Here is a 15,499-nt window from a genome sequence, read left to right on the forward strand (position 1 = left end):
CCAACCTCTACAGCAGCAAAATTGGAACAATTATTCTCCTTTCCACTAAAATTGGGCTTTGCAAAATTAGACAAGGCACAGTTTTCCATGTTTAGTTTGAAGTTTATAAAACACTCCTAGTATTATAATTTGAGTAAATTTTATATATACTTACAGTATATATATCACTGTTAGATCTATGACATATGCATAAAAATTGAATTTTAAATTCAAATTTTACATATTTATCATTTATTCAACGCTGACAGTGTACGCTATCAGTGTTGGAAAGATTAATCCTTATAATTTATGAATAAATCTTATACACATTGCCAAACAAGGCCATAATTTATATAAAATTTTTACTTCCTCCCTCATTACTCTTCCTTCTCCCTCCCACTACCGCCACCCCCTCCCCTCACCACCTTTGCCACCGCTGCTTTGCCAAGAAGATCCATGAGAATCCTCCTCCTCTTCTTCCAAGAGGATCCATGAGAAATGGTTTTAGAGACTGGAGAGGCAATAGCCAAAGTGAAGCAAATCAAGTATTTATGCAAGTATAAAGAAATTCTAGCCAAATTAAAGGAATATCACAACGCATTATGAAATTCTTGCCTAGATAGAGAAGTTGCAGCACAGCCGATTAACCCAAAATTGACCAAAATTACGAGTCAAACCAAAGGCTTTAGCATCTGTATTCCAATTATGATGAAATTTACTATACTAATAATGCAGTCGTCCATTGCTTTCGATGTTTTTGTCACTATCATCACAAACTGGGACTTGAATGGGTAACATTGACCAATAATTTACGTACTCTGCTATGCCTTTGGGCTAGATATACGGAAAACTGGAACCATGGTCACACAAACAATTAAACAGCTCGCCTGCCGCATACTACATCCTAGAAAACCAAACAACTAACTCAGAACATTTGAAGCCTTAACTATATTAAGCAAAATCAGACGAAAAGAGCCTTCAAACACAAAATTTTTTAAGTTCAAAATAGAAGTCATCTCTAACAAATCCCCACAAGCAGCTTGATATGATAAAAGGGAATCGGTCCAAGAAAACGATCAAGAAATGTAGGCCACTAACTCTCACTCCTCCTCGGCTATTCGCCCCTTCTCACTGACATAGATACCATCAAGGAACTTCCGGATATCTTTGTTCTTCACATGGCATTTCTGTCCACAATAAGAAAAGGTAGTATATTAGCTATTCAGCCAGATGAACTACATTTTAAAGACAAGTGACAAGGAACAAAACTTGTAGATTCAAATGTCATAAATATGGCACAGAGTGACTCTTACTTGGTTTATCAGGGCAGCAGATCGGGAAACAAGCTCAATGTCATTGCCATCCAACACCAATTCGTCCTTAACCTTCTCAGACCGGATAACAGTGACTCCTTCAAGCATATCCACCTTCCTCACCTGATAAAGGAAACATCATACATTACAAAATGTTCCCTATCAGAAATTTCAAGCAATCTCAACATGCATAATGGGGGCAACCCAATAGAAGCAATTCCATAATACCTCTCATAGTCTAACAAGACAACAGAGAAATCCTAACCTGCCAATAAATTACTTCAAAAGAAAGCAAAAGTGAACCCTCGCTAAAGGAGGAGCTGTTTATGATTAGCCAAAAAATAATATGGGAAGTTTATACAAGCATCGGGCAGAAAGGTTCAAACATACATCATTGGTCTAGTAGGAAGATTCAACCATGACCCGGTCATCATTAATTAGCCTCAACAATACCGGTCTACACATGTTCCAGCAGAAATCCCCAAAGAAAGAAAAAGGCAGGAAAAAAAAATCCAAAATACAGTATGTTTGGCAAAGGAAAGTAATTACTTCATTTAAAGTCAAAACCATAATACCAATAGCATCTACTACCCATTTCTATGAATTAAAGACGCATATAGTATTAATAGTACTAAAACTATTACCACGCATCTCCTATCTCCAATGACCAGTGAGACAAACAAATGATTCCAAATGCAGTACAATCACATAACAACCAAGCAGGATACTAAAATTGACAATGTAATCAACAGGTAAGCAAACCAGATAAGCAATTAGATCACTACCAAAACCAGATGAATTATCGAGCAACCTCACACAACCCAACCACGAAAAGCCCAAGTTGGGGATCATTCTGGGCTTAGTTGGCTTAATTCTCAAATTGAAGGGTCAAAAGCATCTAACGATAAACCCAGAAATGAACAGACAGAAAGCATTGGTAGTCTGGCCCATAAACTCTGCTCAAATACACACTCAAACCGAAGGGGAAGAGGCAGAACTCCTCCGCACAAGTCTAAGTCCTCTCACAGTATCAAGAAATTCTAATCAAATCAACAAAATTCACATGTGTGAAAATGTAAAAGAAATCAGAAAAGACAAATCTAAAGAGATAAGAAAAGACCCAAATATTCATCATGCCAGTAGAATAGTAGATACCTTCTTCTCGCCAAGGAAGTTGCGGATCTCAATAGAACGGTTGGAGTTGGTGATGGAGGCGTTGATTGGGAAATGTGCATAGACGAATCTCATCTTGTAGCGGTAGCCCTTGGTAACGCCACTGATGAGGTTCTCGACGTGGCTGAGGGCAGTTCGAATTGCAGCAGTGGTCTTGCGGGAGCCGAACCAAGCGTCGACCTTGAGCTTCCTCTTTCCGGTGGCCTCATCGGTGATGAGTTGGAAGTCGAGGTTGAGATGCTTGAAGTTGCGAGTAAGCTTCCCGCGGGGTCCCTCCACCTCGATCTGCTTGGCTTTCACCTTAATCTTAACACCGTCGGGAATATCCATAGTCTCCGATGACAGAATCGTCTTCATCTTGGACAATCGCTCACAGCAATCCCGCCTCCTCTTCTTTTCTACGGAAGTGCAAAAAAGTGGCAGCCGAAAAACCCTAACCCTACCGGAGGCAATGGGTATTATATAACCCCACTGACTAAAACTCCCATGGCACGAATAGTTTAAGGGTAAATAACATATACTCCCTGTGATTTTATATAATATCAGATGATCCCCTAAAGTTTCAAAATAATCACAAAACTCCCATTTAAAATTAAAAATGGATGAAATGTGCAACCGATCATTCCACAGAATCCACACACGCTGTACAAGTGAGGGCGATAAAATTATAACATTCACTTAACTGTCCTATAATTTGAATAAATATTCGCTTTATCTCACTTATGGTTTTTGCATTTATCAATGTAATTCCTTTATGATTTTGTACAAGATGACTAAGTCGTTGTTTTCTCCGCAACAAATGATACCACCAAAAGCAAAAAAAAAAAAAATTACAATCACCAAAATTGAATGAAAATGTGTTAAAATTACTGCTGCATTGCACAAAAACAACCTGGAATGTACCCTCTAATAAAGTCAATGAAAGAGAACATCTAAGCCGCCCAAAAATAGATACAGCATATGCCACCAACCCTTTGGCCTGGTAGTCACTATCAAATATTTAAATCTTGGTAGTGTTGCCTCCCACCAAATTGTCACTATATGTGGCTACCTTCAATGGCTTTCTTCTTCGATGGAGTTTCTACCTCCATCTGCTCCCCTTCCCCTTAGATTAGGATAGTTTAGGTTATAAGAATGTTACCGTTGCGATAAAAAAAAAAAAAAGAATAGATGCAGCATGTACTTGTCACCTTCTTTGCTTCCATCACACAAATGGTTACCTAAAACTGAATAGGCATCCTAACAAGATGTGGTGAATCACCAGCATTTAACACCAACAGTGAATCACGAGAGTTGGCCATCTTCACCAGGATACATTTCTTCTGAGTACAAGCCATGGCCTGTCTTTTCATCATAGTCATTTACCTCCAAGCCAGTGATTTGCAGAAAACCAAAAAAAATCATTCACTTCAATGGATAAGCATTGTAGTAGAGCTGCCAATGGGTAAGTATTTTTAAGCAATGTATTCTTTTAACTGTAGAAGATCTTCAGACCCTAGGTTGCAACCTATCAATATATAGAAAGAAGCCCATACGCCAGGCTCCTAACAACTTACTTCCAATTATGGCTACACTATAGACGTGACTAAACAATGTATCCATTTCAAGAAAAGTAATGCTCATAAAAGATTGCAAAAGTTGTCTGATATGTTCAATATTTTCTATGCATATTGATTAGAAATATTCAACCACCTGTCTAACTATTTTTCATGTAATAAAACTCCGACTTAAAACAATTCACAAGTGTTTCAACTCTCATTCTTTATGCTTTTCCCTCGGCCCACATCACAGTTATGCAACACAACTAATTATAACAAATTCCAAGAAGGATAAGTGCCAAAAGTGTAGCATTACATCACAATCTACCAATACTAACAAATATTATTCCAACTGTTGAAGATACCTTCATCCAGCTCTCTTTCTATCTTAACCAGGAAAAATCAAAAACCAGTGAAACTCCAATCCCTAGTTGTCCTGATGTTCAAAGTAAGACTTGCCATTTCTAGCTGCAATCTGAATAAATAAAAGATATAATTTCAGAAATCTCTCATGAAGTTTGTATCAATATCACTTAGTACATTTATTAATTTAAAAAAAAAAAATCACTTGCCTCCTTTGTTTTAACTTTTTTGTAATATTGTCAACACATTTCAAAATATATTATTAAAAAAGCCACTAATGGATAGAGAATATGTTTTCATTACCATATTGCACTTTTTTGTTATCCATTTTTGTTTCACAACAAATGTAGTTAACCATTTAGCTTTTAAAAACTTAATTGATATAATTTTTTATTTAGAAATTACAAAGTGTTAACAAGGTTGAGAGACATATTAATAATTTATGTGTCACTAATCTACACAAGAAATATAATAAAATATTGAGATTCTAAATAATTTAGAAAATCCATAAAAGTTACTTGAGAATTTACAATAAAATATTATTTTGAACTTTAAAAAACCTCAAATACATTTTAAAGAATTTATTTTTCAATTATTAATCTAGACAGAAAATAGAAAACTCAAAAAACTCGTATACAATTCAAAAATCCTTAAATTCGTCCAGAAGCACTTTTTGAATTAAAAATAATTTTTGCCATTGATAAAACCTCAAATGAGTTTGTAAACATAAACATTTTTTTTTTGTTTTCAAGCTATCAATCTAAACAAAAAGTTTTGAAAATTTTAAAATTTTGAAAAAACTCATCGAATTGACCGAAAAGACTTCTTAATAAAGTAAAAATCTTTTTAGGCTTGAAAACACTTTGCATATATTCTTAAAAATAATTTTCGTGTGTTAAATAACCTATTGTTATATTGTGTGTTTATCAAAATTAAACATTTGAACAATTTGTCAACCTTTTTATCACATGCTTTCAGTTTTATGAAAAAAAAAATTACGACCAACAAATGGTAGTTTTGGTATAAAAGCATCTTCTCTATCCAAAATTGAGTTTTCAAATAATATATTTTGAAATAGATTGACAATGTTACCAAAAATTAAAAATAGGAGAGGCAAGTGTTTTTTTTTTAAAAATTAAGGGGGTACTAAGTAAAACTATGAGAAGCCTCAAGGGAGGTTTCTGAAATTATCCCTAAATGAAATAGTTGCTACAAAACAGGAAAAGAGAAAAAAAAAATATTATGGATGGCAAAACAATTGGGCCAGAGGAGCTGCAGCATCAGCGATTAAAAAGCCTTTCCGGAGATTGGGCTGGCTGTGCAACCGTTCAAACTGGTAGAAACCCAATTCTAACTGAGACTACGCTCATGTTCCACGAGGATGTAGTCTGGCAAATCAACCAATACATTTTTTTCCACAAAAACCCTCTTAAATCATAATCCTGTTTTTGTGCCACCAGAGTATTGCCGCACATGGTATTGTAGAAGTTTTTGAGCCGATGCATTTGCAAACTCGGCCTCATTGGTTTTTATTTCTGCTTGCCTTCTAATTTATCTACGGTGAGTAGTTGTTGCCAAGGTAGTATAGTATATTTTCTCTCCTTTTGAAAAAAAAAAAGTTGATGCGCTAGCCTTATTTGAATTGCATTTTTCTGGATCTTTTGTAGAAAAAAAATTGTAGCGATTCGATATACGTGAGGTAAAAAAGTGATTGAAAAATGTATTCGTAAAAAACATAACAATTTTGCCAAAGAAAAATTGTTGTCCAAACAACACAATTAATGACGGCAATCGCAATGATCCTTCAAACCTTTCACACATTCTTCTTGAAACTTGAAAGATGCACGGCCCCTCTTCTTAAAGTTCTTTGTCTTTGTTTTAAAAGAGAATAAAGAATATCAACTTGGAATGAAGTGGCTCCGAAAAAGAATTTCCACAAAATAAGTTTATATTCTTTGATCAAATGATGGGTTGATTTTCAGTCGTTATTTTCCATTTCTCGATTTGTGCGCGTCATCCTTGTGCAAGGGCCATGCATGCTAATCTTATCTGTATCGTTCCAATTTTATCGGATGTCCTACGGTCATTATTTTCCGCTCAAGAGAATCCACTTAATTGTTAAAGTACAAAAGGAAAAGGCCTCGCATTATTTGACGAATCCGGCGAACTGTACTTGTAAAATATTGGTGAGGACCAATTTTTGATTTAGGGCCTACAAAACAATTGGTACATGAAATTATATGAACCACAGACAGATACATCCGTGGTTGTGTGCCCCATCGTCAGTGGCCGCAAAGTATAGGCCGGCTACTTTTTCACCCTTTACTCTTGATCCATCACCATTCCTGCACCAGCAATCAGCGGCGGCCGAGGGAAACCATACCGCGACAATTTGTGAGAGCGGTAAAGTCGTGTCTCGCTTGTTTGTTTGTTAATGGGAGTTGGTTAAATTGGGGAGGTTTAGTCAGTCATCTTATATTTAAGAAAAGTATGCGTCTGATCCCATTGCTAGTAGTAGTCGCTTGTTGATAAATCCATCCATCGCCTTTCTCGCGGTATTGATACAGAAGCGTAGTCCAAAGAGAAGGGGTTACACGAACTTCTCTCGAAAATGAATTAAAGGTTCAAGATATAATAACTAGGCCTGTCAACGGTCCGGGTCTAGACCCGGATCCGGACCGGATCCGTGAATTTTTTGCGGGTATATGTAGAGATTTAATTCCGTTACCCGGATCCGGATCCGTTTTGTTAAACAAAAAAACGGATCAAATACGAAATATAGTATTTCGGACCATATTAGACCCGGATCCGGATATAAATGGATTAATAATTTAAAAACTATATATATTTATCAATATAATTAGATTAGGGTGATGTATTTGAGTAAAGTCAATTTGATTTCTTTTCTTATTTGGTTTTTTTTTGTATTAGTTAGAAATTAGTTTACAAATATATTTTTTCTCATTTTGATTAGAAATTGTAAGTTTTTGATAATTTTTTCGGGTAGACCCGACTCGGATCCGAGACCCGTCGGATCCGGATCCGGAACATAGAGTAGAAGGCCTGTCGGGTAAACGGGGTCGGATCCGGGTTCGATATGATATGCCGGGTCCGGATCCAAAATAATGAATTACAGCCCGGACCCGGCCCGTTGACAGGCCTAATAATAACAGTTAGACAAACTTAATCAAAACGACTATTGATGATGGTAACTTAATCAAAAAGAGTCGGGTTTGTTTGGATTGAAATAATTTTAAGTAAAATAATTTACTTCACAAATTTCAATCACCTTTTCATCTCACATATATCAGATTACAAAAAATACTACAGTAATTATCTCAAATAAATCATCAAAATAAACTCCTATCCAAACAAACTTATGATTGTTGACGTTGATAATGGTACTCTGCAATGATATAGGTTTATCTATTTATAGGATACGACAGTCTGAGGTGAAAAGAATATAAAAATACTCAATGTGCTTTTTCATGGAATGAAATATTACATATTATAAAATTAAATTTTTTTTTTAAAAAAAGCAAAAGTTTTCATTGCATATATGCCTTTTAGTCACGTGCCAAGTTTGTAAGTCAAAATGGTTGTGGATCACCTAACGGTTTATGGATCAAGTTGCAAATCTTTGAATGACATCATAAAAAGAGATATCGGAGTCTAAAGTATATCAAACAAAAAAAATCAACAAAAACTCAAGAACAATTCGAAAAGGAAAAAAAAAGAAAAAGCATGACACTTCGAATAAAATGGAAAGGGTAATTTGTAGAACACGAAATGAACTAAAAATTAATAGATTGTTGAAACACTTAAAATGATTTTTTTTTTCACGAAGATGCCAAAAACCTTTCTATCAACAAACGAATATTTTGATAGGATACATAAGTGTCAATTGACAACAAAAAGAAAAAAAAAAACAAACGAGTATTTTGAGCTCTACAAAAGTTGATGTTGGCAGTTGCCGCAATACACGATCCATGTTCTCGTACATTCTGGTATTTTACCACATCATGATGGATGATTATAACCACGGAAATGGTTTTTAGCAGTAGATGCTTAGAAAGTTCGAATATTAGACATTTGACACGATAACCACGGGACTCGGATCCTTACGGGCACTGGATATCAGTTCCTAAGGAGACTTGCTGAGACCAATGAGCTGTCCATAAGAGGCATGCAATTTGGTGGGAGACAAGAGTTGAACCCCTGATCTCCCACCCCACCAAGAGAGGTGGTGGCCACTAAACTATAGCTATGTGGTTATGTAGTTTGTCCAATTGCATACAAACTTTTCTACCAGCACTATTTTGTATTTGTTGATAAGGATGTCAAGTTTCACAATTCAAGTTTCCAAGGAGTTGTACCAAGTAGCTGTCCAATTTATAATTCTTCTCGTTACCTCTCGCGAGAAAATGATTCCACTAAAGGGAAGAGTTATTAGAAAAAAGATGACGGAACCTTTAACTTTATATTCACGTACATCGGGATCTTCCTATCATTGATCAACTAAACGGGAAAGTCGCACGGAGATATTGACTCGAACCCAATTCGTGATTCTAGTTCAAAGTATTTCTCGTTAAATTCGTCGAAAACGAAAAGTTCCTCTAATTTTATGAATTTTTCTTGAATATCATTCCAAAACAATTCGAATTACTCAGCATTCCATCAATTATTAAGTTAGGATTTCGTGACAAACTCTAAATATTAGATATGATAGATACGATGGAGGATAAGTTTCATTGTCGACAAAAAGAAACAACCCCCAAGTCATTAACTAAGACCTGTAATGACCGTTCAATACTAAATGAGAAAGGGAGATAGATTCCCATCCCTGCCAACAGGCTGCCCTTCATTGTTAGGTATAACCATTTTATGAGTTAATTAATTAAAAATCATGTAAGGTTTATATATATTAATTGAAAATGAGATATTAAAATAAGTGTATGGCATGCTTCTAACCACACGTATTAGAAATACATCATAAATTAAAGTAAATACTAGTTTTTTTTTTTTTAAAACAAAAGGAAATACTGTACTAGTAGTGCATCTTTTTCACAAAGCTTGTATGATTCCGGTGGCATCTTCCTTCCAAAATGATCTCTGTTCAAACGGGCATGGAGCCCGCAGTCCACGTTTCATTAAAATATAACATCATTCGTTGAATACATACATGAGTACTGCGTCCTACCTACGTAGTGGGGCCGAATGTCGTGACTCCTGACCTCATAAGATCCAATAAAACGAATTCGCATGTTGTTCTTTTCTCCCTTTTTTTTTTAATGAGCATAGAAAAATGTAGAAGGATTGGAAGTGCCAATGATATCATGTTTTCTGAAGATGAACAAAAATCTTATTTAATTCATTTTAAAATTGTTGAATAGAATATGTTATTGTAAGAACTATAAGGTGACGGTAATGTAATTTACTTTCGGAAGTAGAAAATTGAAGCTGTAGATATCCTCAGAGGAAAGCAACATGCACCTTGTCTATCATACTAAAATAGTTGACCTTTCGGTGTTATACAATTTGTTTTCATTTTTTAATTGTCTGAAGACATCCTCAACAGTCATTCTTTTTCTTTTTCTTTTTTTTTTTGAATTAATTCGACACTTGTCTACTTAAACTATACTAATGGGAGGGTCCAATTGGATTATGGGAGAATCGATAAGGACTAAATTACTATCGAATCAGACTGCTCTAGACTATACTAAAGGGAGGGTCTAATTGGATCATTGGAGAATCGACAATTCACAGGGACTGAACTAACATCAGATCAGACAGATGTACTATGCACCCCGTATGGAATGGATTTAAGCCACTTAAAGTGACAGTCACACATAGTTTAGTGACCTAAAGTTAGATGGTTTTATAAAATATATGGTTATAATTTATTAATTTTTATTTTGTAATTTGAATGATAAAGTGAAAGAGATTATAAACGAAATATTTTAAAATTTACTGACAAAAAAAGTAAAAAAAAAAACTTTTAATTTGCAATTCGTTTCTTGCCAAAAAAAAAAAAAAGTGTTGTCAATCAGAATCAGATAGTCGCATGATAACTACTTTTAGCCCTTTGCGGTGAGAATGAGCGCGGTGTCAGCATTGGCGGCAACACTTAGCCGCCGGAAATGTAAAAAAATTCAGCGGGAGTCTGTTCTGACTTTCAAGAGTAGTGGGCTCCACCCATCTATACGCGCGTGACGCTCTTTTCAAAATGACATAGCAGTACTTAATTCCACTTGCTCCTTTCCTTCTCTTCTCTTTTCTTTTCTTTTCTTTTCTTTTTTTGCCCCCCCGGGTGGAAAATATTCAACGTGAACCCCATTGAGGAAAGATATTCACCTTCAATGGCTAATGAAGTTAGATTTGAAAAACAAAAGAAATCGGATTGGAAGAGTGATTAGTGGTTCTCCTCGTTTCCACACACAAAAAAAAAAAAAAAAAAAGTTAGGTGTCAAACCACTAATGTCCAGGTTGAATTATTTGTATCATTTTGCTTCTTACGTAAGTATATTATTATTTTTCACAACCAGAACCATTGACCACCCCAGTGCTACAATTGGATTCAATTATTAGATATTGACCATGTTTGATCTATCTTTGTTTTGTAAATTATCAAAATATTTACTAGTCACATTTTCTGATAGTAAAAGTAACGGAGTCTACCTTTTTGTGCCAAGAAGAACTACTGGCCAGATTCTTAATTGGGTTGAACGGTCTAATTCAAGGATTTCAATATGTGTTTGGATAAAATAAATTGTTGATAAATTTTTGTGTCTAATCTATACTTTGCGTGTGCATTTATTGTGCATGGATTCTTAACATAAGATCTTTGAGTTTTCACATGCAAGTAGTGTATTCAAATAGTAAATTATTGTTTTGCTTGCATCATAATTATAAATTTTAATTAATTTTTTTTATCTCTCCAATAATCTTTTTTTTTAAATCTTACATATATCACACAATAAAAAAGTGGTATAATAATTATTATAAATAATATTTCAAATAATATCCTATCCAATTAATTTTTACTTGAGTGTGTTTATCAATAACGTAATCTCTGACAATCGTTCTGGAAGGTTCATGGCCATGATTAGGTCAAAAAAAATTGTGTGGCTCAGATCACTCATTGTAACTCGATTTTTACGCTGTGAGAGACCCACAAAAATGTTGTTCTAGTGTTACTCGCTGTTGTTCTATTGTTACACCTTGTACAAATGATGTTACACCGTGTGCAAATGGTGTTACACCTTTTGGAACGGTTGCTCTGACAACCGTTCCAGCCCCGGATCCGTTTACTCATGTGTCCATGGTGAATTATTGTGCTCGGACAGGAGACTATTTGGACATTTTTTTTAATAAAAATAATATAATATTCTTTATGATGTGGCGTACTTGAGACAAAAAAAAAAGATAATTTTTACAAATAAGAAACTATCAAAATAGTACAGTAGTAATTTTTATTTCCACGCGAGGCACGCTCTTTAACATGGGTGGTGGTCCATCAAACCGAAGCCGTAGTAGTAAGTCGTACAAGGCGAAAGCGATACTTTTACTCCAGTTAACCAACCCTGAACCGTGCTTCAAAAAAATAATAATAAAAAAAAGCCAATCACGAACTAATTACAGAATCAATCTCCGATAAAAAATTGACTGCCACTTGAGTTGAGTTGTGTCACTTTTCTTCCGAATTTGCACGTCTGCGCTGATTCCATTTCCAAATTCTGATTTCCCTCTGAAAGCCTCCCCATCCACTGAGGCACTGACTCCATTCCAATCCCCTTCCCCCCATCTTCTTCCATTCTTTCTTTTATTAGTATTATTTATTCTACGTAAGAATTATTGGGGCGTTGAGCTAAAGTTTTTCTTTTCTCCCTCTTATTCTGCACCATTTGGTTATGATTCGGATTTTCTTGGGTGGTTTTTTCTTTTCATTTTTTAGCTTGTCACAAATATATATATATATATATATATGTGTATATATACATATAACTTAACAAAAACACCCATCCCTTCTATCTCCTCTCCATCTTTTTTCAAAAAGAGAATCATTCTGTTTCTGTCTCTTGTCTCTGTATCTTCATTTTCCCTCAATCTACCTCACCAATTCCACTCTCTCTCTCTCTCTCTCCCCCCCCCCCCCCATTGCCAGCTATATTGCTTCCCATAACTATATTCTTGATTGGATTCTTCATTCCAGATTGATTTTCCCAGCTCACTGTCAAAGTCCCTCCTAATTCATACTCCTAACAGATGAAGGTCTGGTTCTTCATTCTGATTCTGATTCTATTTAGCTTTTTCAAATCCTTTCTGGGATTTCTTTGGTGGTTTTTTTTTTTATGTTCCTTTCATTCAAAGTTGCATGAGAATCTTGGGTTTCACTTGATTCCTTCATCATTTGATCTTGCAGAGAAATTGATTGCTTTTATCTTTCTACACCGCCCCTCACCTTTTGCCTTTTCTTTTCAAAAGTTTGGCTACTTTTAAGGTCTCAAAAGTAGCAGATTGTTCCTTAGAAAGAATGCACATGAATGATATACTACTAAAATAAAAATGTCAAATAGGGTATATTTAGTCCTTTTATTCATCAGATTGAACTGAGCAGAGAGTTTTCTTTTTTATTATTAATTTTTTGTGGTTAACTTATATTAAACTTACCCGAATTGAATCCGTGGTTTTAGAAATCTGATCTATTGTTGAACTTTAATTCATGGAATCTCGTTTTACAGAAGTTTATCTTGAGACTGGACTTGCATGATGACAAAGAGAAGCGGAAGGCTTTGAAGACAGTCGCTGCCCTTCAAGGTAATGGGCTGCTTTTACGTTTGCTGATGTTTTGTGGATTATTAAGAATTCCATTTCCCTTTTTGTTTGACAAACTAACTTAGAAATGTATTCAAACGAGGAATAAAGGATAAAATGAAGAAAATGATTGCAAAGCTTTAATTTTTTTTTAAAAAAAAATTGTAATTGTCGTCTCTCAAACTAAACAATACTGGTAAACAGGGCATCCTGGATTGGTTAATACTACTGTTGGGAGAATGGAAAATAAAATTCTTTATACTAATTTTTATGTGTGTGTGTACACACACACACACAGAGAGATACCTACGTACATACATATAAGGTTGTTGAGCCAATATATAATTTTTTTTTTAAAGAAGTAACTATTTATAATGTTGGAAAAACTTGATTGCAGTTTTGGAGTTGCAAAGGTCGGATCCACATATGTTTTATTTGCTTCTTTGACCAATCATCTAAATTAAGTTCATGCTGTAGTCCAGTGACTGGTATCATATGCTAATCCCCGTTTATATTGAGAGCTATGCAGCTTACTATGCATGTTACTGCATTAAAATTTTCTCTTAATCACATTTTTTGTTGGAAAAAAATTAAATGTCAGATATTAAAGTCGTAACTTTGCCGGAAAGTTGGATCTTGATTTTTTTTTAAAGTTCGTCAAAATCATCAAACAACTGGTTTAATTCTCGGCATCGTTATTTTTTATTTATTTATTTTTTGTGGGAATGTGATTTTGGTGTAACGGGGAGTGGCTACATTCTTTTGTGAACAATAATGGAATATGCATTTTTTTTACTATCCCTTTTCCACAAATTTTGTCTTTTCCTATTTGTTTTTTCCATTGCAAACAAGATTAGAACAGTTGATGCCCCCTTCTGCCTTCATTTGCACTGAGTTAGCAACCAAAGAACGTATTAATTGGGGAAGGATTATTCTTTTGCTCCCAAGAATATTGGGAAAAGGTCGAATCTTTACTTGTTCTAGGTGCTCTGTATTGAAGTGACCTTTAGCAATAGGATTTTTTGCTTGACATCTTATGAATTGTTATGTGGCATTAATGATCCTGCTGGTTTATTGTAAGCGAAGAAGAACGAGTTCTTGAAATGGACTTGCACGTAAACTGGCCCCTGTTTTACGCCCCAAAATTAAATCTATCTGCTTTTGGTTCTTATGCCTACGTGCAAGTAAATTCTTCTGCAACGGCTATGAATACTCAGGAAAAAGACAGAGAGCTTTTCTTTTTGTGTGTTGCAGAAGATAATCTTGCAGTGATTTGCTCTTCTTTTTCATCTGAAATAAGTCTAGTGAATGTTTACTGTTGTACTTCATAGAAGGGCACGATGCTTACTCAATAATTAGTTTTCCAACTGCAATTTTTGCAGGGATTGATGAGATGACCATTGATCTCAAGGGCAAGAAACTAACAATAATTGGAACAGTTGATCCAGTTGACGTGGTGAGCAAATTGCGCAAATTTTGGCCAACAGATATAATCCTAGTTGGTCCCGCTAAAGAGCCCGAGAAAAAGGAGGAGCCAAAGAAGGAAGAAGCTAAGAAAGATGAAGCAAAGAAAGAGGAAGGCAAAGAGGAGCCGAAGAAAGAAGAGTCCAAGAAGGAAGAATCAAAAAAAGAGGAACCTAAGAAAGATGAAGAGAAAAAAGCTCCAGAACCAGCGCCAGTTCAGGTTCAAGTTCCAGTTCCAGTTGGTGGCTCAGTATTGCCGTATCATTACCCTCCAATGCAGAGCTCAGTAATGCCATATCGGCCATATTACCCTCCAATGCAGAGCTCAGTAATGCCATATCGGCCATATTACCCTCCAATGCAGACCTATTATTACCCTAACCACAGCGTGGAAGAGAATCCAAATGGATGTGTTATTTGTTAATTTTGGCACGACTGTTTTGCCTTTTCTTTTTCCTCCCTATAGATGGTGTTGTGCTTTATAAATACAAAATTCAGGGCAACACCTGTGCTGTGACAAGGGAAGCTCATGTGTATAGGTGCGGTTCTATATGTTTGTCTGTAAAGGCGCTGAATAAGAAATTTTGCCAATTATATTTCAAATCATTAGTTAGACCACGCAACTTTTTAGAGTATGAATACTCAAATTCCCCTACCCAATTCGATGAGGTAGCAAGTAGCTTCACAAAATCCTGTTGATGTCGCCCTGGTTTTGTTGGAAACGCTTCTGATTGGATTCCAAGCTATCCGAACAGGTAAAGTTTCTTCACGATCTTTTATTGCTTGCCCTGCCTAAACTTCAAAGGCTTTTGACAGACTTCTTCAAGAAAATTGAAGGGCATCCAATACTGCGGC

At 35.3% G+C, this 15,499-nt stretch overlaps 2 protein-coding genes and 1 pseudogene across 2 annotated transcripts; 1 reads left to right on the forward strand and 2 right to left on the reverse strand.

Annotated features, from left to right (window-relative positions):
- Window positions 1-650: 650 nt before the first annotated feature.
- Window positions 651-2,910, reverse strand: LOC113760891 (60S ribosomal protein L9-like). The gene is made up of 3 exons (XM_027303640.1): window positions 2,448-2,910; window positions 1,293-1,415; window positions 651-1,166 (listed from the first exon to the last, which is right to left on the reverse strand). The coding sequence occupies exons 1-3, from the start codon at window positions 2,820-2,822 to the stop codon at window positions 1,080-1,082; spliced, it is 585 nt and encodes a 194-aa protein (XP_027159441.1). The 5' UTR covers window positions 2,823-2,910; the 3' UTR covers window positions 651-1,079.
- A 3,437-nt stretch (window positions 2,911-6,347) lies between these two features.
- On the reverse strand, window positions 6,348-6,456 carry LOC113764301 (annotated as a pseudogene).
- Window positions 6,457-12,374: 5,918 nt separating this feature from the next.
- Window positions 12,375-15,098, forward strand: LOC113762653 (heavy metal-associated isoprenylated plant protein 39-like). Its single transcript, XM_027306202.1, has 3 exons — window positions 12,375-12,637; window positions 13,108-13,183; window positions 14,563-15,098. The coding sequence occupies exons 1-3, from the start codon at window positions 12,632-12,634 to the stop codon at window positions 15,066-15,068; spliced, it is 588 nt and encodes a 195-aa protein (XP_027162003.1). The 5' UTR covers window positions 12,375-12,631; the 3' UTR covers window positions 15,069-15,098.
- Window positions 15,099-15,499: the final 401 nt, after the last annotated feature.

The sequence above is a fragment of the Coffea eugenioides genome, chromosome 2 (assembly GCF_003713205.1).
Source record: "Coffea eugenioides isolate CCC68of chromosome 2, Ceug_1.0, whole genome shotgun sequence".
In the NCBI taxonomy this organism is placed as follows: domain Eukaryota; kingdom Viridiplantae; phylum Streptophyta; class Magnoliopsida; order Gentianales; family Rubiaceae; genus Coffea; species Coffea eugenioides.

Coding starts and splice junctions, on each gene's coding strand:
- LOC113760891 (XM_027303640.1), bottom strand. CDS start 2,822: ATGAAGACGATTCTGTCATCGGAGACTATGGATATTCCCGACGGTGTT. Junction 1,416..2,447: donor ACTTCCTTGGCGAGAAGAAG/GTATCTACTATT, acceptor TTCCTTTATCAG/GTGAGGAAGGTGGATATGCT. Junction 1,167..1,292: donor CTGCTGCCCTGATAAACCAA/GTAAGAGTCACT, acceptor TATTGTGGACAG/AAATGCCATGTGAAGAACAA.
- LOC113762653 (XM_027306202.1), top strand. Junction 13,184..14,562: donor GACAGTCGCTGCCCTTCAAG/GTAATGGGCTGC, acceptor CAATTTTTGCAG/GGATTGATGAGATGACCATT.